The 24,042-nt window shown below is 43.2% G+C and overlaps 1 protein-coding gene across 6 annotated transcripts; it reads right to left on the bottom strand.

The window, feature by feature from the left end:
* On the bottom strand, positions 1-24,042 carry znf512b (zinc finger protein 512B). Of its 6 annotated transcripts, none has more exons than XM_083976268.1 (18): positions 23,628-24,042; positions 22,909-23,483; positions 21,248-21,382; positions 12,440-12,519; positions 12,155-12,283; positions 11,644-11,819; positions 11,249-11,532; positions 11,077-11,154; positions 10,012-10,146; positions 9,366-9,493; positions 8,252-8,344; positions 5,815-5,913; positions 4,956-5,216; positions 4,460-4,801; positions 4,014-4,115; positions 2,223-2,285; positions 1,706-1,804; positions 1-1,510 (listed from the first exon to the last, which is right to left on the bottom strand). In XM_083976268.1, exons 3-18 carry the CDS (start codon positions 21,378-21,380, stop codon positions 1,166-1,168), a joined length of 2,547 nt encoding a protein of 848 aa, XP_083832394.1. In that variant the 5' UTR covers positions 21,381-21,382; positions 22,909-23,483; positions 23,628-24,042; the 3' UTR covers positions 1-1,165. The 6 variants fall into 6 exon arrangements, with proteins under 6 accessions (XP_083832394.1, XP_083832395.1, XP_083832397.1 ...); XM_083976269.1 differs by having other exon boundaries at positions 22,909-23,129; XM_083976271.1 differs by having other exon boundaries at positions 4,956-5,132; positions 22,909-24,042.

Here is a 24,042-nt window from a genome sequence, read left to right as displayed (position 1 = left end):
TTCTTCGATTTAAGCTAAAGCAGTAGCCAAACATAATGGCCTTCTTTAACATGGTGTCACATCTTTTGATTGTGCTGCAATGGTGCAACAAGCTTCACACATAATTCACCTTTTCTTCTGTCCAACATTTAGCTTTGCCAGTATTATTTTAGACAGAATACTTCAAGTTTCTTGTTGTTTAAAATCAATTAAACAATGCCATGTTAAGAATTACTGTAACTAACTCATACCTTATAGATGGATATCTCAAACAATCACTTGTGGTGGTATTCTGCTCATCAACTTCAGTGTAAAAGAACTGTGGAAATAACCTTTTGACATGTAACTCTGGTTGTCAAAGCAGAAACCTTTCATTGTAATGAAATGCAGATAAAATAAAAATTAATGTCACTGTTGTGACACCCACGTAAGAAAAACAGAGTGGAACATGATAAACAACTGACCAACGGTTTTAGCTTATATGACATTTGCTTATGTGAAACATGAAAAGTAAAAAACAAACAAACATAAAAGTAAAACCAGGAAGAAAGTAAAAAAAATTAAGTTCAAAACGACATTGCACTACAGCACACACTGCAAAAAATTCTGATTGCTCATGATCCAATTGGACGTGTCAGGCTTGAAAATGACAGATGGCATCATTGCTTTGAGTATATAGATATATAGATATAGATATTGTACAGTACAGTATATCTGTGAAAAAAAATGTGAAAACACTAGCTATTATTAAATGACTTCACCATGCGAATAGAATATCCTTTTTAAAATCTCTCAAACACAACATGAATCTTGTAGAGAGAATTACTCTACATTTGTATTTGGAATACTACCTCTGTTTAGAAAACATTATCCATGTAGAAGTCAGGATTTTATCTTTGATAACACCGACACCCCTGCTGTGAGTGCAGAAACTGAAATGTGTGCCTTGAAAAGGAGACAAAAGTGGAATGGTGAAATAAAACACTACTGTTACATGAGTATTGTTCAGAACAATAGCCACATGAACTCTGGGTTTTCAAAATCAAGATGGTGTTTTACTTCTTAATGGCTGATTTAACTTTCTTCTCAGTGCCAAGTCCTTGGGGAGTTAGAAAGGTCTTTTCGATTCCTGGCATAACATTTACAGTAAGCATCCTCTCTGGCTCTTGGATCAACAAAAGCAGAGCTACTCTGACAATAACAGCCTCTTGGGTTTGTTTCGTCTGGCAGCGGAGGGGATGGGCTGTCTGTTTTGGCCTGAATTAGCACTGTCCGTGGGGTCGGGGATCAGGGTCGGAGATTGTGTTGGGCCCAAGGAAGGAGTCACGGCAGGGGTTGAATTTAGAGTGGTAGCAGGTGCTTCAGTTTTTGTTTGAAGGGGAGCATCCACAGGAGGGCGCTCTTTGGGCTTGCGGCCCCTCTTTTTACCAGTGGTGGCACCGTTTCTCACCTCAGCTTTGATCCCATTGTTCTCCAGTGCTTTACTCTTGCTACTGGAGACCACTTGAGTGGCTGCTGCACGAAACCAGTTCTAAAGCAAAGCAATGAAAATAGTTTGGGTGATTGTGCAAAGCTCTGAAAAGCAACAGGACAATATAGAAAACTCCCAACTGTAACTAGTAGGGCACAACAACATGTTTGATCACTATACCATGCAATGAACGTATAAAAGAATTGAGAACAATATAATACATAGTATATATTTTTGAGTTTTAGGCCGACCCACCTGTGAATGTGTCTTGCTGATGTGGTATTTGACACCACTCTCTGAACTAAACTCCTTCTGACAGATCAGACAGGTGTACTTCCCCAGTTCTCCACCACCCTGCCACACACACATCCACACACACACACGTACGCACACATACACATGTTATTCCGCTTGGTGGTTCAGCAGTCATTATCATTAACACCACAGCATGCTACCTGCTAGGCATCAATGCGAGGTATCAATCAACACCAGAAGTTGAAAATTAGTATAAGCATCTGTGTAGACAAGTTCCCTCACGCCTTGTATATTTCATTGCCATCTGTGTTGATGCTTAACAGCTATTTCTCAACATCATTTTGTTTTCATATCAGATTAGCAGAGTCTCTAACGTCCTTTATGACTCTTATAAATTACTACCTAAACTACACAGACACTTCATTTGTGTGAAAATGCATTTTCTTATTTTCACTTTAGTGTCCACAGAGAGAAATGCAATCAGGATGATGTCTTTCGTGCAGGTGGGTGTTTGTACCTGGCTGCAGTTGGCGAGGTGAGCTTTTAGTCCCGACACACTGGAGTAGACGGCTTCACAGTTCTGAAACAAAACAGAAAGAAAGAGGGAGTGAACAAACTCCCATATTCCTGTGAAATCTTTAGATTTAGTGTCATAACAACTGCACAACATTTCATATATCAGTTTTTTTTGTGCAATTGCTTATGCATTTGGGTCATTGTGTAAAAACTCCATTCACAAGCTAAATAAGACAGAGCGCTTAGAGCTTGTCAAAATGACTAACTGCGAGACCAACAAAACCATTGCTTATTTTCCAAAAATGACAATTTTGGTAAAATGTTCAGGGTGTAACTAACTACAGAAAACTTATTCACTGCACTGTGAATATTATATTTGTATATTATATTTAGTTTTTTTTTCTCAGTTGTTGATGAGACATAAATTGACAGTCACAGAGGAAAAACCTACAAAACTTGTTTTCTCCTTTGAACCCAATTTGCAATTCACCATTTTAAGCAACACACTGCAAACAGTTCTGTATGTAAAATACAGAAATCTGACAAGAAAAGTCATTTGTTTGCCACACTGATATTCAAAATGCCACACCCATAGACCAGTAGGCCAGTACACACGACACCTGGCCAAACAATAACTGCACACAGTCATCAATCAGGATGTAAGCACTAAAAAAATATACACTTTTACCACAACAAAGGTGGAAGGTGCATATAAAGCCCTGATCCAAAACTGGTTTGTTGACCACCTACAATTTCTTGCATGGTACCTTCCATCCTACTCTCTTTCATCTGTCTCTCCTCTTTTTGCCTTTTCTTTACTGTCCACTGAAGAATGTTTTTTTTGTTCCTGCAACCATACTGTAAAGGTATAAAGGTATACTGTGCATTTGACTGATTGATTGACTTATTTGATTTGTTTTGGACAAAAATTAAAAGGTTTTATTTCAACAGTGTTTCTGTTTCTGCACACATTTCCCTCAGAAGAATTCTCTGTGTGCACAACTATGATGACAAGACCAAAGATGAAAGTGCTTTTTATTGAGCACAACAGTGTGGAGTTGGTTAAACAATAGGCTAATGTGGTAATTTGAATGTGTGTTTGCCCTTTGGTGCAAAAGCTTGATTTTTGATAAGAGTTTATGTAGCTTTGAACGCAGTGCTTCAGTTTTCAGAATATTTGTTTTTGTGAATTGTGTTAAGTGCTCTGGAAAACTGAGCTTTGTTTTCAAAATGCTTTGGCCATTGTAAAAAGAAGAAAACAAATTCTGAAGACCTGTTCTCCAGGATCAGTATCCATATTATGCATATTACCTAGTAATAACTAAGGCTGGGTTGGACTCTATACCCACTCTCCCTCACTGTCAAGCTATGATTTATGACTTAGTCCACCACAAAAAATGACTTGATCATCATCTGAATATGTGTCTGTCTATTGCCTGGTCTTCTTCTCCATCTGCCACTTTCTCTTGTAGTCACTGCTTCCATGTTTGTATAGTAGAGTTGTCACAAAATCTCACCTGAGGACTATATGTAGCACCAAGGCTCAGACTGATCAGTGTTCAATATCTGCATTGTTTTTACGTTTGTATGTGGATGGTACAAAATTTGTGTCTGTTTTGCATTTTTCTTAATGATTGCAAGATTTATGTCCTGAACAAAGTGTCTAATGTAAAAAACAAATGTGTTTGTACTTTTGGTTCCTCTGTTTAAGAAATGGTTTTAAAAGTTAAGATTTTAATTATAGCTGTATATGGTGGCACATTGAACCAGTTAGCAATTAATTAGTTCTTACTTCATTGGTGCAGCAGATGAAGCCCTTCTCCTTGACTTGGTTCTTCCAGGTCTCTAGCAGCTCTGGGCTGAAATTGGGGAGGCCAGGGCGGGTGTAGTTTAACTGTTCAAAAGAGAACATCTATATCATTAGTCATTTTACTGTGTGTGGTGAGCCTAGGCATTGGCAACACGTGTATCTGCTGGTTTCATCTATTTCCATTTGCACCTGGTGTTTTTGTGGAGCCTTTTCGTGGAAAGGTAGGCTTTGATGCATGTCAGTGTCTAAACCTTTTTGTTCTACTGGATGAATAAGATGAGTGCAGTGTGTTTTTTTTTTTAAATAGAGGTGTTTGTTCCTGTGCATGTGTGTGTGTGTCTTTTTCTGTCTATTCTGTTCTACCCTTCATGTGTCTGCTAAGAATTCAGATCACGTGTCTGCATAATGCCTCTATTTTCTCTGCTCACCCTCTTGCTGTCAGGTACCAGGTCATCCTTGATGCGACGTTTGGTGCCCCAGTCCTTGGCCAGCTCATCCTCTGCTATCTCCTGCAGGTGGAACACTGCTACCTGAGCTGAACGTCGCCTCACCCTGCCACTGGGGGTGCGTTCAAAGTCCTCCCCCTGGCTCACATTCTGGACTACTTTCCCATTGTCTCGCTCCCTCTCCTTTCCTTTTTCCCTGTCTTTCTCCCTGGCTTCCCTTTCCTTCTCCTTAGGATGGCCGGATGGCGCTTTCTCCTGCCAGTCCATCTTGTCGGGCTGGCTTTGCTCCTTCTTCCCTCCCGAAGGAGACTCCTCAGAGACCACCTGGAGGAGCAGTAGGAAACCTCTTTGAGTGGAAAATGTGGAGAAACTCTGGCTACTTACTCAAATATAAATATAGTAAAATACCCTTATAAACAATGGAGAACAGCTGCCTCCTATATTAACTACTGTTTCCTCCCCCGTGGTGTTATCTTACCCTTTCTTTGCCAGTGTTGTTGTTGGGGTCAGTTATATTGTCCTTGCTGTTGTTGTTAGTGGCGGCTGACGTGGTGGTGGTGGTGGTGATGATCGGGGAGTGTTCGGTACGCACATGGTAGTCTCTGCCAGCCTTGGAGCGGTAGGTTTTTCCACAGTGCTGGCACAGAAACACAGGCTTCTCATCGTCAGACAACTCTCCTCCACAACGCTTCTGGTGATACTGGTAGCCCATCAGACTGGAAAAGTGGGCTGAGCAGCCCTGTATAAGTGTGTGAGTGTGCGTGTGTGTGTGCATGTGTGCGCACATAATGTTTATGTGATTGTGTGAGGCCAGTGACAGAAATGGGACAGAATTAAAACAAACATTAAGCAGGAAACTGGGTAAGTGAAGCGAGAAGTGTAGTTTAATAGAGCAACGTTACTGAACTTAGTTAATATTTTGTGGTTTGCTCTTGAAAAGACAGTGAAAAAAGGAGGAAACTGCAAATTTTTTCTGCATGGAGACATGTCATTGAAGAGAGTCTATTTTCTATTTTTTTTTACAGCTCATTCTCTTCCTCTCTGCCTTTTGCACTCTAGTGTGAGTAATGGGAAGCAGAGTGTTGATGTGGTTTTGGGCAACATGTCAAGAACAAGGCATAAAGGAAAAAGGAGGGAGAGAGGTAAAAGGAGTCAGACAGAAAAAGAGGAGCCTGAGGAGAAGGGAGAAACAAAATCGAAACTGGCATTTGAGGAGAGAGGAAAATGTGATATGAAAGAAAAGTTGGACACATGGAATAGAGGGACGCAGGAAAACGAAAGCAGTAAAGATGGAGAGAAAGAAAAAGAGAAAGGGACAGTAATAAAGGAATGCATACCTCACTAGGACACTTGATTCGTCCCATCTGTTTGAGAACTCGGCGCAGCCTTTCTCTCTCCTCATGCTCGTCACCCGTCTGGCCTTCACTCCCCGAGGGCTGAGGGGGAACAAACACAACATTGCATAAGTGTGTCCCACCACAATACCTCCTCCTCCTTCCTAACTTAAAAAAAAATGGTGATGAAAATGTGTTTTCCATCTTGGGTGTTCACACTGTGCCAGGATCATTAAATCGTTTCATGGTGAGGCTGTTTCTCAAGGCATGTTTATGACAACTGTCAAACTCGTGTTTTCACTCGAGTGTTGGCTGGTGCCAAACCCCAGCCAAGACCAGAACAACAGATGGCGGGGCTGCCAGCGAGAAGAAAGAAGAGAAGTGCAGAGGACTGGAGAGAGTCTGGACTTGGGAATCCCAGCGGAGTGAACTTCATGTGTTTTCTCATGTGTTAACACACAGAGCAAGATGCAGGATGACTTAGATGCAACCCTAGCTTTCGGTAAAGGTAAGGAGGAGATGAGATACAGCCAGAGCACTTCACTAATTCAGGGAAACCGTGCTCAAGCCTGCAGGCAAGAGCGCAGACACGAGCACAGCCTTTGATTTACACAGGCAGTGGAAGAAACCACGGAACAACATCAGCATGTATTCTTAATGCCTCTATCATAGCCGGAGCGAGCAAGAGAGCGAGCGCGAGAGTGAGACAATAGGCGGCAGTATCACAGTTGCAACAGCTACATCAAGGTCAAACTCAGTGGGTGACCCCCGTCCTTCTGTCAGCATGCTGTGTTTTCCCACACTGCACTGGGGTTGGGCCATGTGACTGTACCGACAACACACTGGACCCGGGGTCAGTGTAAAAGCCAAATCAAATCATATAAACATCAAGTCAAACTTCATAGCAACGCAGACCGGATCAGTAAAAGTATTTTTGCAGTTCCCATATAAGGGCACATTTCTATGCCTATGTAAAAATACTGCACCAAGTGATTTGAACAGTGGAAAATATAAAACCTCAGTGCAGTTACACAAAAAATCTGTCCTCAGATAACTGTCAGGACTTGTTGTGTGCAATGGACACAAGCAAGACACCTCAGTCAGAAAGAAAAACTCTTGTCCACTCATAGATTGAAAAAACAACTGCCTTCTTAGCACACCTTAGTACAACTAGCAATATGTATGTATGTATACTCTATAGGAGCCACATCGACTACAACTGTCAAATGTTTAAATGAGTACACAGTAGCACAGAAATACACTTTTTAATGCCAAATGTGGTAAATCAATAAATAGAGTAGAGTAGAGTTTACCGCTGTTTTCTATGACTGAAAAACGAATGCGAGTATAATGCTGGTCAAACCTGCAAACTGTAAAAGCCTTGAGACTGGAGCACAATCACAGACGCCAACATACTAACACAAAATTGACACATTGTTGGCTTGAAGCCTGTTTTCCAAAAAGTTTGAATTATCTAATCTGAAAACATGTTGCAAAGATTTAGTGGTTTCCTGAGGAAGACTGAGCATTTCAGTTTTAACAGATGCAAGTGCTTTTCTTTTCCTCCACTGCATTGGCATGCTGCTCATAAGGTCAGGACGCCACAGGTCCAGACAAACGGAGAAGACAAATGGCGGAATCAAACAGTTTAGCCTGGATGACACAGATGGCACAGTCATCCATCATCGCTATCATACCGACAAACATTACACACACAAAACCACTCAAAGTCGCACTGTATCCATGTGTTCTGAACACACTACACCATTTACTACTAGAAAGCGTGCTCACAACATACAAACACACGCACACAAGGTTGGCTGCACGTACATTCATTAATCTTTCATGATACTTTTTGAAACAGGCAGTGTTAAATTATTCAGCAAACTTCATAGCAGTACCATTGCTCTAATGCAGGAGTGTCATGATAATATCTTAATGAAGCTCTCTGCTGTCAGAGTTAAGACAGCTGCAGAAAGAAATGTGAGCAGTTCAAGCACAAGAATACCAGTCACCAGTTCAAATGTATCATCATTTACAAGAGAGGGGCACAGCAGCTGACAATGAATATGCAACAGATACATATAGCGTAGTTCAAGGGAATTAAACGCTGGAGACTCATTTATACGGGAAGACATCGACATGCACAACACCCGTAAATAGGCTTAGGGAAAACTGACACTATGCATTAGCATATAGTGGATTTCCATACATAGAAGCCACCACTGCAAGTCTGACCATCACCTGTAGTGTGGTGCTTTGTGGTGTCTAATAACTACCTACCCAGTTTCAGTGGGTCAGTGTGTCAGTGGTTGTATGCCTGTCTGCTTGCTGTCTACTGAGTGATGGATTAAGGGGCAAAAAACATTCATAAACAAGTTGCACAACTCAAAAATGATCACTTCACATTTTGAAGCCAACACATGGTCATTGGGTGTACCTTGGTGGTGTGTTCAGCCATCGTGTGGTAGTTGAGGCCAGCCTTGGACCGGAACTGTTTGTGACATTGCTGGCACTTGAGGGCATCCTGGAGCTGCAGGGGTTGAAGGCCAAAGACACAATCAAATAGCAATACTAATAAAGGAAACAGATAAGTTGCCCACTCTTGCCAGCTTTGGTCTTTATTAGATCTATCAATACAGCAAAATTTCATCTACCGCCTAATAGAGGACGTTATACGTGCACAGTGCTGGTCAAAATAAAGGACAATGGTCATATCCAGAAACTTCAGGAGGCAGAAAAAGCCAATTTAACACACAGTGTTCCTTTACCTAGACGCCTCACCTCGCCTCGGTATCGATTTGGAGACGGAGGTGTTTTGATGGTGAGTGACCCGGTGGTAATGTGGTAATTCTGTCATTGCTTAACAGCAGGCTGTCACTTTAATGGCACACGGGCCACTGGGTCACAGAGCCATTAAAATGGCTGTAGGAACACTCTTGAGGACCTACAGGCTACAGCACCACTCAAGCTGGCTTGTCCTGAGGAAAAGCCCAATAAAATATAGTTGTATTCCCTTTTTTTATGCTTTATCCCTACTTCGTTTATTGCTACTATTGACCCTAATTGAGTGCAATGCAAACACAGGTAGAGAATGCCTTCCCTTTATCCATTTCAAGTGATATTAGCTTTTATATCAGAGCAGATGAGTAAAGGATATTACATGGTTAACATTACTGTACTGAGATACTGCCCGATGTTATTTCAACAGCCTTCCAATCAATAGCTACTGTAAAGGCTCTCCAGACTCTGCACAATGGGGTCCTCAGGGAGAGGGATCTAATAACGTTGCAGTCAAAGTTATAATCCAATGTGGAGATTACAGCTCTGGGTTGAGAGAGCTTTACTTCATACTCCGGAAAAGTTTAATAATTATGGTATGAAAAAGTTTTGTGAATATGTAAAGTTTCTTCCACCTGAACACAACGCTATAATTTTAAGGGCATTCGTTTGCACTGCGGCATATGTCTTGGATCGATATTAAGAAGTCAGATTTGTTTGTTTTTTTCGCAAATTGTACCAGGTGTGGTGACAGCACTCCCATGCCCACTGACCTTCTGGCATATCTCCATGTGTTTCTTGAGGCCATGGATTGTTTTCCTGGTGACGATGGAGCAGGTGGGACACACCACTTCACCTCGCTCTGAGATTGCTCGCTGCCATTGGATGTCAGGAACAGCACCTTAGAAACACATTATGCTGTCAGATAGCCGATCAAGCGTGACTGGTATTATGTCCTGATTAGCATAACATTTTCCTTTGTGTACTACAAGCCGATGGGTTCCGTCTGTAGCAGTTAGGTCGTCAGCATTGGAAGCATTTACAGTAATCAGAGGATCAAACAGGTGAAACAGGTTTTATGTGTCAGTTTGAATTGATAATTTGCAGATAAAGAGCAGACCTCATCACAGACATTTGTAAAATCTGTAATGGTTTAATTGTCTCAGTAACTGGTAGACTGATTAAATGACAAGTTAATTAATAAATAATTGAGACAATAATGAGAATAACTATTAGTTGTAGCTCTATATTGCTGTACGACGTGGGCTTCTCATGAGTGAAACACTGCGATTCAGTCCGGAAAAAAACTCAGGCATTACGATTACCCGATTATCACTGGTGACCTTTATGAATGATAACAATTCCTATATTTGCATGTTCACAAATAGATTGATGTAAAAAGCTGCTGAAGGTGTTCACCAGAGCTCGTTGTGGCTGGGTCTTTCCTGGAGGACTGACTCTGACTAGATCTTCTCTGGGGCTCCTCACTGGCCCCACTCCCCTCCGATCTCTTCGCTCGGCCTGCTTTCAGTTTCTCCTCCACCTTAGTCATACCTGCAACACACACACACACACACACACACACACACACACACACACACACACACACACACACACACACACACACACATAGGCATTGTAATTATTAATAATAAAAAGTAAGTAAGGTAAAGCGAGATATACAAGCAAAAGGGTTCAGTGGAGGACAACGCTGAACAAGAGAAATACAAAAAAGAGAAAGATACTGAACATAAAAAAGAAAAAAAACTCAGTGTGAGTGGGTTCAAAAGAGAGAAAGAGATGTTGAGAAATTGAGAATAGAAGGTTGTTTATGAGTTGCACCAGAATAGTCACAAGCAGAGTGAAAGAGAAGAAGAGAGAGCAGTGAGCCCCGCAAACTGTGGGTGATTGGTTCGATTAGAGCTGATAAGTAGTTTACAACAATGTGCACAGACTGAGTCAGTGAACATTTTCATCATATGAATGAGACAGACAGAAAGAGAGAGCAGGAGCAAGAGAGAGAGAGAGAGAGAACACTGTGTGTATGCGACGTCTGCTCAGTGTGTGAGTCACTGATTCATTTATCAATGTATGAAACACCTCTACAACTGCCACATCAGCACTGACCGGTATCACTGATCAGCAGGAGTAGAGAGCGCTCACACAGCCAATCACATGATCTTGTAAAGCTATTTCAAACAAGCCCTCAACCCGAAATCCCCATCCCTAGCTTCCAGCAGTGATACATGTGGTTTCCACTATTCAGTAAATAATCACAGTGTTCTTGAGGCCTGTTCTATTGTCAGTGATCAATGATGAATCAGCCGGCACAGCACAATCCCTTCTTCACAATTCATTTTATTCATTTATTAATAATACACCCACATGAGATTACAACACAAAGCTGTTTGATTATTATGGGCAATAAGAAAACATGGTTAACTGTCAACAAAAGGATGAAGTGAGAGAGATTTAGCTTGTTACCTTTCAGCCCAAACGTTCCAGATATGGACGGTTGCTCTCCTGTGAATTTCTTAGGCGTTTTCTGCTTCCGTCCTTGCTCAAGAGAAAAACAGAACAAGGAACGGTCAAACACGTGCAGCGCAAGTTTAATGAGAACATGAAGTTCATTACAAAAGATGTGCTGTAATCTTACTATGCCTCATTCGCTCTGGGTCTTCGTCAGGGTACGAGGGGGGAAGACTCCCGCCCTCGCTTTCACTGCCCCCCGCGTCAGACGATGTGCTTTGGGACTGCGACTGCTGGGACTGAGGAAGGACTGGCAGGGATTGGTGAATCTGCTGCGAAGGCTGGCTGTGGCTGTGCTGTTTCCTCTCACTCTTCTGATGGGCCAGCTCCCCGTTCTGAGAGGGCGTGGACGCCTCGTGGGTCTTTTTCACTTTGAAGAACACAGGAGAGGGTGGGCTGTTCTCCATGGGCCTGAATTCACGGACCGAGGGAGGACAGTTTTGGGAAGTCAGCGTTATGACTTTACTAACACTATTATGTGGGTCAGTGTGGGTGGGAATTTGAGCTCTAAATCCCAGTCACCTTTTCTTGGTGTTGGACTTAACAGGGGTCTTTTGAAGTTTAGGCTGCTCATCCTTGGGCTCCATAGTAACCCGGTCGGGGTGGTTCCACAGCTTGTGCTTCTGTAGGCGCACCTTAGTGGCAAACACTGCCTCACAGTAGGGACAGCCATGACTCAGCTTCTCGGCTACGGTGGCCTGATACAGAGACAAGAGGAGAGGGGGATTTAGAGTTAAATTCCTCCCTATGTAAAATCAAATGGCGGCTGGCAGCTGTTACTGGAAAACCTCAACTGACTCATCATGGATTCTTTCAACAGCCTAACTAATTGCTCATGTATGGTCAATGATAACTAAGTATGGAGAGTGAGTAATATTAATTAAGTTCAGACTAATCCCCCCCAATGTGTTATCACGGACTATTACGGCCCTTTCCTTGAGAGTTTTCTTCAGTACTCGACTGTCAACATCTACTCTGAAGCATAAGGTAGAACTAGCCGAATAGCAGGAAAGAGCAGAGGTTAGTGACTCACCCCCTGGCAGCGTTGATAGTGGTACTTGACGCCATAGATGCTGGGAAACTCTAACCAGCAGCCTGAACACGGACACTTAACCCTGGAGCGGCGCTTAAACTCTTCCTTCCATTGTTCTATCATATGAGCCTGCTCAGGGGTGAGGGAAGAGAGAATTGAATACATGCAAGGGTTATCATCTATACTGTGCTGTACGTTGTGCATATTCATGGGGAGCCGCCTACTCTGTGCAAGAAAAACGAGGCCCACTTCAAACACCCACTCCGTTTAAACAGAGATACTCACGGGGATGCTTCGAAGTTCCTGCACTTCTGCTTTAGGACGACCTTTCCTCTTCCCCTCTGCTGGCTCATCACAAACTGGACCTGGCAGAGTGAGAGAGAAACCCGCTTCTGAGTTCACCCTGCTAACTCGTATGCATAGAATAGAAATGCTAATTACGTGGGGTATCATTTAGAATCTCAAAGACTACTTGCATTTGTTGACCTGCTATGTTATTGATCGTAGCACTTCACAGAGCTACTGTACGCAACTACCAAGTTCCAGTTCAATGCCTTGTCAAGCTTCCAAAATGTCTGATTGTGATCATATATTCAAACTACATGAAGAGCACATTCGACAGAAACAAATACAGCTATGTTGGTGGGTTTGAATAGACAAACAGAAGGAGAAGAGCACAAGGAGAAGTGTGTATGTGACAGAGAGAGAGAGAGAGAGAGAGAGAGGGGGCAGAGTGGGTAAAGGCCTTCTGTTGAGCCAAACAGATCAGCTATAAATCGATAGTGCGTGTGTGAACCTCTGACACAGCACACAGCAGACCGACTGCCTCAGCTCTCCCTCTGCTCTCTATTACTCCCTCCCTCCCTCCCTCCCCCCTCCATCTCTCACACTGTGCTGCCTTCCTCTTTCTTCTCATCCCATTCCTCGCTTTCTCACTTTCCTTCCTTCTTTCCCGCCCCACACCCTTCCTGATCTTTCTCCATGTGAACTTCAGAGGACAGGCAGCGCACTGGCTCATTACCGCTCTCTTCTCTGCCACAATTAAACCTCTGCACTATCAGCCCCGCACTGTATTTCCTCTATACACTGCTACTTGAGAGAGGGAGGGAAGATAGAGAGGGCCGGGAGAGAGTGTGTGCATGTGGGGGAAAAGGAGGAGGAGGAGGGGAGGGGGGTGACAAAGGGAGAAGAGGAGAGCAGAGGATGCTGAGGGAGAGAGGAGAGAATTGCAGAGGCGTATGACTTCTTCCTCTGACCAAGCAGAATACTGAATGACAGTGCTGCAGGTAGGAAGCTGAGGCTGTACTCTGTTCTTCACAGCGATATATCTTTACATGCGCTCTCAACTCGGCTGCATTGATCTGGAAAGGCCGGATAGCGGCAGCAGAAACAAGGCAAAGCAAGAGAAACACAGATGCTGTTCAGTCATATCAGATCTAGGAAATGTCAAAGGGAAACTACCTGAAGTAGAGATGATACACCTTTGTTGTGAAGTGGAATGCAGCAGTGGTCTTGCACAGACTCTTTTTTAAAAAAATCTCTCTCACTTCCCCATGCTGAGGAACACGACACTGTGTCTGCCAACTGCTTTCTTCTCCTACAAAGTCACTGACGAGCGGCGACAGGATGCACACATGCCTACTGCAGCCCATTTGTGGCGGGTCCCAAAGTGGATCAGAGCACTCTGTGTGCCTACCAGGATTATAAAAATGGTTGGAGGATTTCTCATCAAATAAATGAAATGACTTCCTGCCATTGCTGCTCATATAAAAAAAAAAACAACAGCACATGTTTGCAAAGGAATAGCCCTCCTCGACCCAAAAAGCATCGATGTCGTCGTCAGTGATGTTACAGTAATATGTATAAGACACATTTCAGCAATAACCTACTACGACCTCTCTTTCTCATTTCCCTCTGTGTTTTATTACACACTATCAACTTTCCCTTTTCGTCTCATTTTTCTTTCTTTTTTTCTGTTTCTCACTCACAAGCGCAGAAACAAACACGGGCTGACGGATTATATGTAATCTTTTACTTCAGACTCACAGTAATAAGGTAGAAAGAAAATAAGGCTGGGCTGAATGAGATTGAATGAGGAGCAACAGAGTGTTGCCGGCTGTGTTTGGGAATAGTTCATGACACAAGGTGTAAACACACGCGTCAGAGCACACACTGATACACACAAATAAGTACACAAAACCATTACGGGTGTGTGTGAGTGCGATTCGTGTGCATGGATATGAGTGTATTAATATTCTCCTGGCGACACAGCATTTCTCTATTAGCTGTCTGGGTAGCAGCTGGAGAGGTGATGCAGTCGGCGCTGCAGCCCTTGTGCTGAGGAGGAAATTGAGCATGCATTCTAATTCCTGTCTTAGAAAATAAAGGTCTTGTAAAAGAAAGGCATAATTAATGAATTCTGCTCTTGGGAAAGATATGTTCTTGTTGCTATGGGAATAAGATCCACTTGTCTTAGTTACCACTATCAGAGGCCTCTATCCACAAGCAGAACAATTAGGGCCTCATACAGTAAGCTACAATGCAAATAGGCACGTACGTACAAACACAAGCCAAGGAAGCACAGGTGCAGGTGCAAAAAACCCCACTGTAAGATGAAGTATACAACAGCACATTTGTCTTTCCTGGGGTGATATGCAAAGACAATAAAGGGTGCTCAGTATCTTTTACTTTGTTTTGCTCGCTTGAATATGTGTAGCACGCTCTGGCTCTCAGACGATCCAGCAATCACAACCATTGTCTTGGTATGAAACAAAGCAGGCCCATTGTGTGGAATCTATAGCTTGGTTCTCAGGCACAGGCCATGGGGATAAAACAGCTGTTCAACTAATGTCAGAGTATGACTCGCTCCCAGCTGTCTGCAACTGTTGCTCCACACACACTGGTTAACCCTGACTGAACAGAGGAGAGCATAGAGGAGAGAAGAGAGAAGAGAGGAGGCGAGGGCAGAAGAGAAGGAGAAGAGAAGGAGAAGGAGAAGGAGAAGAGAAGAGAAGAGAAGAGAAGAGAAGAGAAGAGAAGAGAAGAGAAGAGAAGAGAAGAGAAGAGAAGAGAAGAGAAGAGAAGAGAAGAGAAGAGAAGAGGAAGAGGAAGAGGAAGAGAAGAGAAGAAGAGAAGAGTCAGGGCCCAGGAGTGCTGGCAGCTGCCTAATGATCTCAAATAACCTCTGAGTTCTCCTAGCTACGCCTGCAACTGCTCCCCCTGAGTGCAAGGGTGCACACATTACCCACAAACACACACACACACACACACACACACACAGGCGCACACAGAACAGTCATTTGTTTTCTTTGACAAACACTCACACAGGAGCCTTTGTCTGTGTCTGCACAGTAGGGTTTTAGACATACTGTAGTTTGGAAAGACAGCGCTCACAAATACAAACAGCACTCACCACTGACACAACTCCGTGGAAAGAAGACATAGTATCACTACTTCCTCAATCCCAACAGACAATAGATGGAGAAATTGATATACCTGGACACGGTACGGAGTAAACACGCTGACACAGTGTAACCACCTCCTGTGCTGTCTGTGTAAGCTACCTCGTGGTTTACAATGTAAGCAACCACTGGATCATCTCTGTTTGTACTTCTGGTTTTCACCTAAAGGGTTATGTTTGTACTTCTTCACATCATCTTTCCCCTCTGTCACACATTCTCTGTTCAGCAGCACGTCAGCACAGTCACAGACACACGCTTCTTATTTTCCTCCATGTTGTTTTTCATTCTGAACTCCCTCACCTCCCGTCTCTCGCTCACACACTCACACTCACACACAGAGACACGCACAAGCACACACGCAGACATGCGCACACACACGCACACACACGCACACACGAACAGTCCAAACCCTCATATCATATACGCACCTCTCTTTGAAGACGTCCCCATAATTCCCTCCCAGTCAGGCCTGATTCCAGACAGTGAGTAAGAAGAAAAAGAGGAGAGGTGGAGCCGCAGCAGAGCAGTGCTACTCAGACACGGACTAACTGAATGAAAACCAAACTCTCTCAGTGAGTTCAGCTCTCACTCTCTGTCTTAGTTTTTTCCCCTCGTCTTGCTCTCTCTCATTCTGCCCTCCCTCTTTCTCTCTGTGTGTCTGTTCCACCATGTATCTAAGCTAATCTCACTTGTTGACACACATATGCAAATTTCATTTCAACAGATTCATTTCAGTTTTTTTTTTCCTGAAAAACTGTTGTAGAAAAATATCTCCTCTGATAATTAGTGATATCAAAAGGGGGCAGCCATTCTTCAATCGCTGTATTCAATCGACAGGTGTTACAGGGGGGTGTGGGTAAACAACGCTTCATTTTATGGGGTTCTGAGCAAAAATCGAAAACAGCCAATGAAGAGCTTATTCCACTGGGAACATCGTGAAGACTAAGATGTGAGCTGCTTGCATCATCTCTCCATTTATGACTGTCTATGATAGTTAGTGTTTCTGTGATAGATAATGACACAGTGCATAAAACTTTAGGGCTACATATAATGGACAACAGATTTCAAAGTATAATGATGCCGGTTTTATTTATTTATTTCCTCATTCGAAGCCACAATGGGCACCATACCTAGTTGATATTGAGAGCACCAAAGATTTGAAAACTAAAATTGTCTAAAGGCTTCAACCGCTCTATTTGTTGATGCCATAATTGATTCATACTGTTATTTGTTTCTAGATTTGTCCGTCTATGATTTACTGATACGCAGACTTAAATTGGGATATCTTCTTACTACATGATAGGTCACCAATGCCCAGTCAACAAAGAGTGAATATCTAAAGAAAAAAACAACACACAGAGATCTGTGTTAGGCTATCAGTTTCTGGCACCACAAAACCACACTTAAAGCAGCCAAATCAAAGAAAAGAGCTTGGGCTTAAGATTCCTGCTACATAATCTGGTGACTCACAGTACCTCGACAGCCTCTTCAGACCTGCATTGATTTTACAGCCTTCCACATCAGCTGCATGCTTTATATTATTGGAAACCTAATCTGTTGCCTGATGCCCATTTGGCCCATGGCCAGTAGTGTGTTTAGTGACATCCAATCACAACAGCTTTGGATGACTGGCCACATATGTGGCCAGTGAATTCCTGGGGGACGATGCCGACAGGTGAACTGACAGCAAAGCAGATAAAACACTTTTTAAATATAAAACTGACAGGACAGAAATGAAAAAAAACAAAACAAGAAATGCACGCAGATGATGGTAGAGTTTATAATTGTTGTACTAAAAGAGGCACCCATGAAAAAAAGGCATGCATCTATGCAACAGTGCTGTATATGCAAGCCAGACAGACAATGCCTGCTCCAGACTGTTTGCAGTGCCCTCCTTATGGACAGTGACTCACCAACTCATTCTCTCCCCTCTCCCATTTCCCTGTGCTTCTTCTCATCTGCTATCCTCAAGCCTGCCAAATAAAGGTGTGACAAAGATGACAAAGGGCTCTCCTCAAAACGAGACGCCGCATCAGGCTGAGAAAAGCACCAGAATTCAATTTCACCCCAAAACAAACATTCTGCAATCTATAGCTCAGTATTGATTTTATCTTTTGGTATTTCACTAATCTGAGAGACTCAAAGCATCAGGCCAGAAATACAAAATATAAGAAATGTGAAATGTGAGAACAGTGAGGATAGGTACAGTAGGAGTAGGATAAGGAGGGCTGAGGGGATGGGGCTGACAGTGGCAGGAATAGTGAGGTTGGAGGCCCAGTGATTCACTGATGCTGATAATGCTGTGCCTAATACATTAAGTGAGACAAGAGAGAGATGAAGAGTTTGAGGGAGGATAAAATGGAAAGGAATGACAGTTATGTGTGGAGAACTGGACAACAAACAAGTGACAGAAAGTGTGACAAAGCAAAGGATAGAGAGGAAAAGCGAGAGATTGCTGCCGAAGCAAATGCGCAGGGTCAGCAGATGTTGACTGGGGCCTGGAATGGAGATCCTGCAGTCGGAGTAGTGGACTGTCATTTGAGAACATGCATGCCAAACACACACACACACTCACACTCACACTCACACTCACACACACAGACATGTAAACACAAACAAACTGCACAAGCTAACACCTTTCAACATGTACACAGAGCCTCCAACTTTACCAAACCGCCATCCTTCTCCATACAAACAGAGACAACATCAAATTTGGAGCACAGACAGTGTACCCTGTTATCAGGTAAGGTGCTGCACATCTCTCTATCAAAGATAGAAATGGTCTCTCACACACAGAGTATACACAAACATACCCAGCTTTTCAGCTATTCCAAAACATTGCGTCCTGCATATGGCAGCGCAGCAGTAGTCCTGTCCCTGCACTTGAGAAACAACAAACCGAGGGTTGTAATAAGATGTCAATATGAAAAAAAATCTGACAGCAAGAAAAGAGTAACAAAGAGAGAGCATGTCACCCTCAAGGACCACATCCTTTCCTGTGAGTTGTCTAGTGTGGCAAGGTGACAGCTCAACCACAACGCTCAAGGAAAGCACACAAACCCAACTTTCTGTCTTTGTTTCCTTATATAGTAGCATAGAGGGATTTCAGACAGCATTTATTCATAGTTAGCATTGTGAAAAAGTTTCCTACAGGGACGTTTATCGATCTACTTGTGAAGTGATAATACAACAAGGCATGACGGACCAAACTTTCCACGCACAGGGAATGAAAAATGAAAAGTGACCGGTGTGAAGAGGGCAGACGATGTGGTACCTGGTTATCTGAAGAGCACACTGTGCACAATGGGTACAGACCGAGCGTTGAAAAACATCCACAGGGAGCCTTAGATATGAATGCCTTTGTTTCCTCAAACCGTAGCTCACAGCCCCCCAGGGATAGACGAACTAGCGCCAGGCTCATTATGATTAGCACTGTAGCATTTCTCCTCATCATTAGCCATCGCAAGCTCAAGCCAGTCACTGATGAGTAATAAGCTAGGAGGGGCCAAACATTTGAAAAAGATGGCTTGTTGTATGGAAAAAATATTTTTGATGTACTGTAGACAGAGCGGCCGTTTCGCCAGAGGAACCGCAGAACGAAACGACCACTCGCAGTCCCATGAACACCCTCTCACTTCAGCCTTGACTACATCTGAGTAAATCACAAGACAGTTATGCTGTGGTAGACGACGTCGGGGAATACAAATTCTGTAATAATGAAGTGCCCTTTTTTTAAAATGAAAATGCACAACTTCTCATGCATTCCTCATGCTCCGCTTTGTGTCTAAATGAAATCCTACTCTAACTATTAGGTTCTGCGAGTGCTCCAGTGGCCTTATGTTTCCCCTTAAGGTTGCTGGATGTTCTAAGAGAATCTTCAGACCATAATCACATAAAACCCAGTCCACTGGCAATGTTACTAACTAAGCCTCTCTAAAGGCTAGGGAAACCCCTGGTAATGTTCCAGATAAGAGCAACTTTCCAGCCAAACAAGACAATTCTTCAGCTACAACATAGCAGAATGTAGATTCTTATCTTGTGCAATCAAATAGTGCTGGAAGCTGTCCTTAACTCAGACTTAACAAAAACAGACTCTTTAGCACAGACTTGTAATATAAAAAAAAACACTGATATAATTACTGTACTCATAATGCTGAGAAGCTTTACTTTAATGAGAGTCAGCGCAGATCAACTGTGGAAAGAGAAAATGAAACAGGAGCAGAGTCGAATTACCAGAGAAAGTCCCGTAAAAACCGAGACGAAGCCATCACCTGCGATAGCATGACTTCAAACCCACACACAGTCTCGCTCGCAATCATCAGTGTTTCTCATTAACAAACTGAAGCCAAGTGTGCTCCTCTAAATTCAAGCCTTCAGTTCAGTCTCAGTCCAATCAGGGCAGAGCCCACCACCAACTTTACACTGATAGACTTACAAACAGCCCTTGTTTATTGAGTGATAAAGTGTAAAAAGTCTATAAAACATTAGACTCTGAGAGGCTGCAGAGAAAACCTGTCATTCAAATGCAGTGCCTTCTGCTACAATAAAGTCTTTAAGAGCAAAAACAACACATCAGCCAGAAGCCGCTATACAATGAGGAGTTGGAGAACATACTGTGAGCCTGTGCTATACTGCTAATACGTGATAAGATTAGGCAGAAAATCATGAACATAAAAAAATAAGCTTTGGATTTCTGTCCATGGAAACACACACAAACGCAAACATGCACAATCACACACACATGCACACACCCACACAAGCGTGCAAATCCAGCCTACAGGGCTGAATATTAAGAAAACAAATTGAAGCACCTAGTCTCGTGTTGGTGCTGTGTATATATGTGTGTGTGTGTGTGTGTGTGTGTGTGTGTGTGTGTGTGTGTGTGTGTGTGTGTGTGTGTGTGTGTGTGTGGGAAAGAGAGGCTATTTTGTAGTAACCAAAACAACTGGGTCATATTAGAGCAGCCCCAGTTTTCCAAGTCTGCCTGACTCCATTAACAAAGTCATGATGATCTGCTAGTTATTGGATTGAAACATAATTCCCCAGTCCGACTCTCTCTTTCCAAAATCTTCCATCTCCATCCAGATGGCTTGGGTTTTCACTCATGTCAGTGCTTGGCAATACTTGTTTGTTTGGTTCTCACTGTAATGCAGTCTGAGGAAAAATGTTGTAGTTTCCAGGCCCTTCTGTGGTAAGAGGGGTAGAATTACATTGAGGTTGGGGAACCATTGATTCTTAGTAAAATATAACCCATTCAAAAAAGCAGCAGGGACAGTTTTATGCAAGGTATGTTGATCAAATCCTTGAGAAACAAACTCTGAAGTTCAGAGCAGGCTCAGAATGACAAAACCCAAGCTGATGAAATGTAGAGAAATGTGCAAAAACAACAAAAACAATCGCAAATATCACATATGTGTTAGTGTGTCATGTTGTGTCCAGACAATAGCTATTCTTTACGCTGGAATAACCACGTGGAATCCACCCTGGAATCAGTCCAGGAGCAAACCTGGGTCACCCAAACAAAAGCTCTCCCAGTTCCCACATTTTAAACAATCTGTGAAGAAACACTGCACAGATCTAAAGTCACACACTGTGTTTTCATTCAACAAAACTGTAGCGGCTCATTACTCACTATGTTTGTTGTTGTTTTCAGACACCGCCGTGGTTCTGACAGGCTCCTGGGGGTGTCCGTGCTTGGGGGTCCGGCCCCTTGGCAGCCCTGATGAGGACAGCTTCCCAAGCCTAGGGCCACTTGGGCTCTCCATGCCTATAATGGTAGTTGAGGGGGCACAAACACAAGAGATAGCTATAGCTGGAGGCAACACTGGGATGCTTTCTGCCCTCATTAATCCTGTCCCATTGCTTGTCAAAACATTATTAGCAATGTCCACTGTATCAATAGCCTGTGATAATGCTGTCTCCTTGTTCTATAATGCACTGTCTTCATGTCGGCCATCGGAGCTATTGGGCTGAAGGTTATCTGAGTGGAGGCGCACATATCATCTGCAGTGGTAATGAGGGTGTGACCTTTCATGTTTCATTTTAAAATCAATACTCTCACTAACACACTAACTCCATGCTCTGCCCATTACACGGAAGGTGAGCCAAAGGTAGGTGATTGATACAAAGCTCCTTTTCTTTCTTTCTATCTTTAATATGAAAACCAGTGATGCACTCTTGAGCAGGTCAAATGGACAGTACCAAAGTTTTGTTGTTGTTGTTTGTTTGTTTTTAAAGCAGGGCTAATCCGATAGATTACAAAGCAAAGCCCAGAAATCCATTATAAATCTCATCACCGTCATCATCCAAGGTAAACCTATATGTCAGTTTTGGGCTCTGTGGTGCTGAATTCGTCATTCCGCGTCAACATGGGTCAGATTAATGGATGAAGGCTGACAATCGCTAATTATGCTGAGAGGGACTGATTACAATCCAACATACTTTCTCTTAGCACACATTTGTGTCACTCTCCTAATGAATTACAACGGCACACAAAGGGTCACTCAGCGGGGGCCACTCAGTGTCCGTTTACACGCCATGCTCTTCACTTTACATTGAATGATGACGACTCATCCGTCACAGTCATGATATGCACACAGCCTGGTGTGAGGTATTAATAAATGTGATTTTTTTTAAAGCATGGTGAGCTCGCTGCACAATGCAAGTTGCAGAAAGATTTGCACACACGCTTGACACTAAACACCTTCCTTCCTTTTCCTGTGTGAAGAGAGGGTGCATTAGCTAGCCTACTTCAAATAAACAGATAAGACTGGTCTGCTGAATTATTACTGATGAAAAGACATTAATACCCTACAAAGGAACAAATACACTTATAATATTTACTAGTTAGTTTCTATCGTTGAACACTAGTGTGGTCAATGCATTTGTTTCCAATAACACTGCTGTAGGATAACACTTTTTAGGTTTGCTTTGATGTTTCAACACCACAGCCCAGTTCAAACAACACAATAATAACAACATTGCAGCCAGTGTTTTGATAAAAGATTAGCTTCACAAGTAAACCACAGCCCCCTACAGTAACTACATACATTTTGCTAGACACAACAAAACCTGGTGACACCCACTCACATCTCCTCACACAATCTGCTGACAAACCAACCTGGAAATAAGTATTTTAGCTCCGCACGTGGCACGCTGCCACGCTGTGTGTGTACTGTGTCAACTACAACAAGGTTACAGAGTTTCCTATTTGTGCGGTTAAGAAGCAAAAAAAAAAGAAAAAAAAAAGACAGCTCCACTTCACTTCTCTCCTCTCAGCTCGGCCACACCTACCTGAACTGTCGGGCAGTCACCCAGCACCAGGGGCCGGGTGGCCCCGGGTCACCCACGTGAGGGAGGAGGGGGTCAGGAGACAGGCACCTAAAGTGGGCGTTTTTCCACCAATGTTATGTTACATGGCAATCACACCTGCTGTGCGTCAAGGACCGGTCAGACTGGGGTTGGGGGGCCAGAAAGGAAGAGGACAGTCGTCACCGTCGTCCTGTCCCCCCACTCTGCAGATGACGACGAGGTGGAGGAAAAAAAAAGAGCAGGGCACGAGAAGAGAAATTACAATTTCGTCTGTACATGAAAAGAAATCCAGGATACTTTCACCTTATTCCCAGTTTCCAATTGCCTTGCCCCCCTCCTTTCCTGCATTAATATGTATACCACGAGGCACTTCTTCAACCTCCGTCTTCTCGTTAAACACTCCAGAAATGTTAGAAATAGCCAGGAAAAATAGGTAGGTCCCCGACTCCTTGAGGAAAAATATTAGAATACGGGATGGTTTATATAGGCAGTGAAGCAAAATGGCGACTTTATTACGAAGGAGGAGTAAAAAAAAAAAATCCTTGCGCTGGCTGGAGCTAAAGGGAGGCACAAAAATATGTTTAGTGCAGTAATTTCGACGGCTGCGAGACAGTTGGTTAGAGTAAAAGAAAACGAAGCGAAGGAAAATCAGCAGAAACACCAAATCTCAGTCGGTTTTGGTTCACTCCTCGGTTCCTTACCTCGGGATTATTTCGGTTTTTTATACGGATATTATCTCGGCGGCCGTGTACAGTATTACAGTAATGTGTGTTGGGTCATGCGCGTATCCACTCCACCTTTGACAGTTGCAACTACAGTCTTGAGGCAACTTGCAAACTCTCGCGTTATTATTATCTATATCGAGCAGATTAATATTGGGGTTTCTGTCTAATAAACTCGCTGCAATACCGGCTCGCGCTGCTCTTCCGACGTAACGGCGCTCGTTCCTGACGAAAAAAAAAGGGTCAGGGCTTAAATTCCTTAAATCAACCTTCGCCAAGTGTTTTAATCTAGTTGCCGCTAAATGTTCTCTCCGTGCGTCCTCCAGCCTATCGCAGCTTTACCAGATCAGGCAGGGAAAATGATTATTGTCCGGTCTGTGGCAGGCTTTTCTGG

This window comes from Trachurus trachurus, assembly GCF_905171665.1.
Source record: "Trachurus trachurus genome assembly, chromosome: 7".
Lineage (NCBI taxonomy): Eukaryota > Metazoa > Chordata > Actinopteri > Carangiformes > Carangidae > Trachurus > Trachurus trachurus.
This window is presented reverse-complemented; position numbering and strand designations above follow the sequence as displayed.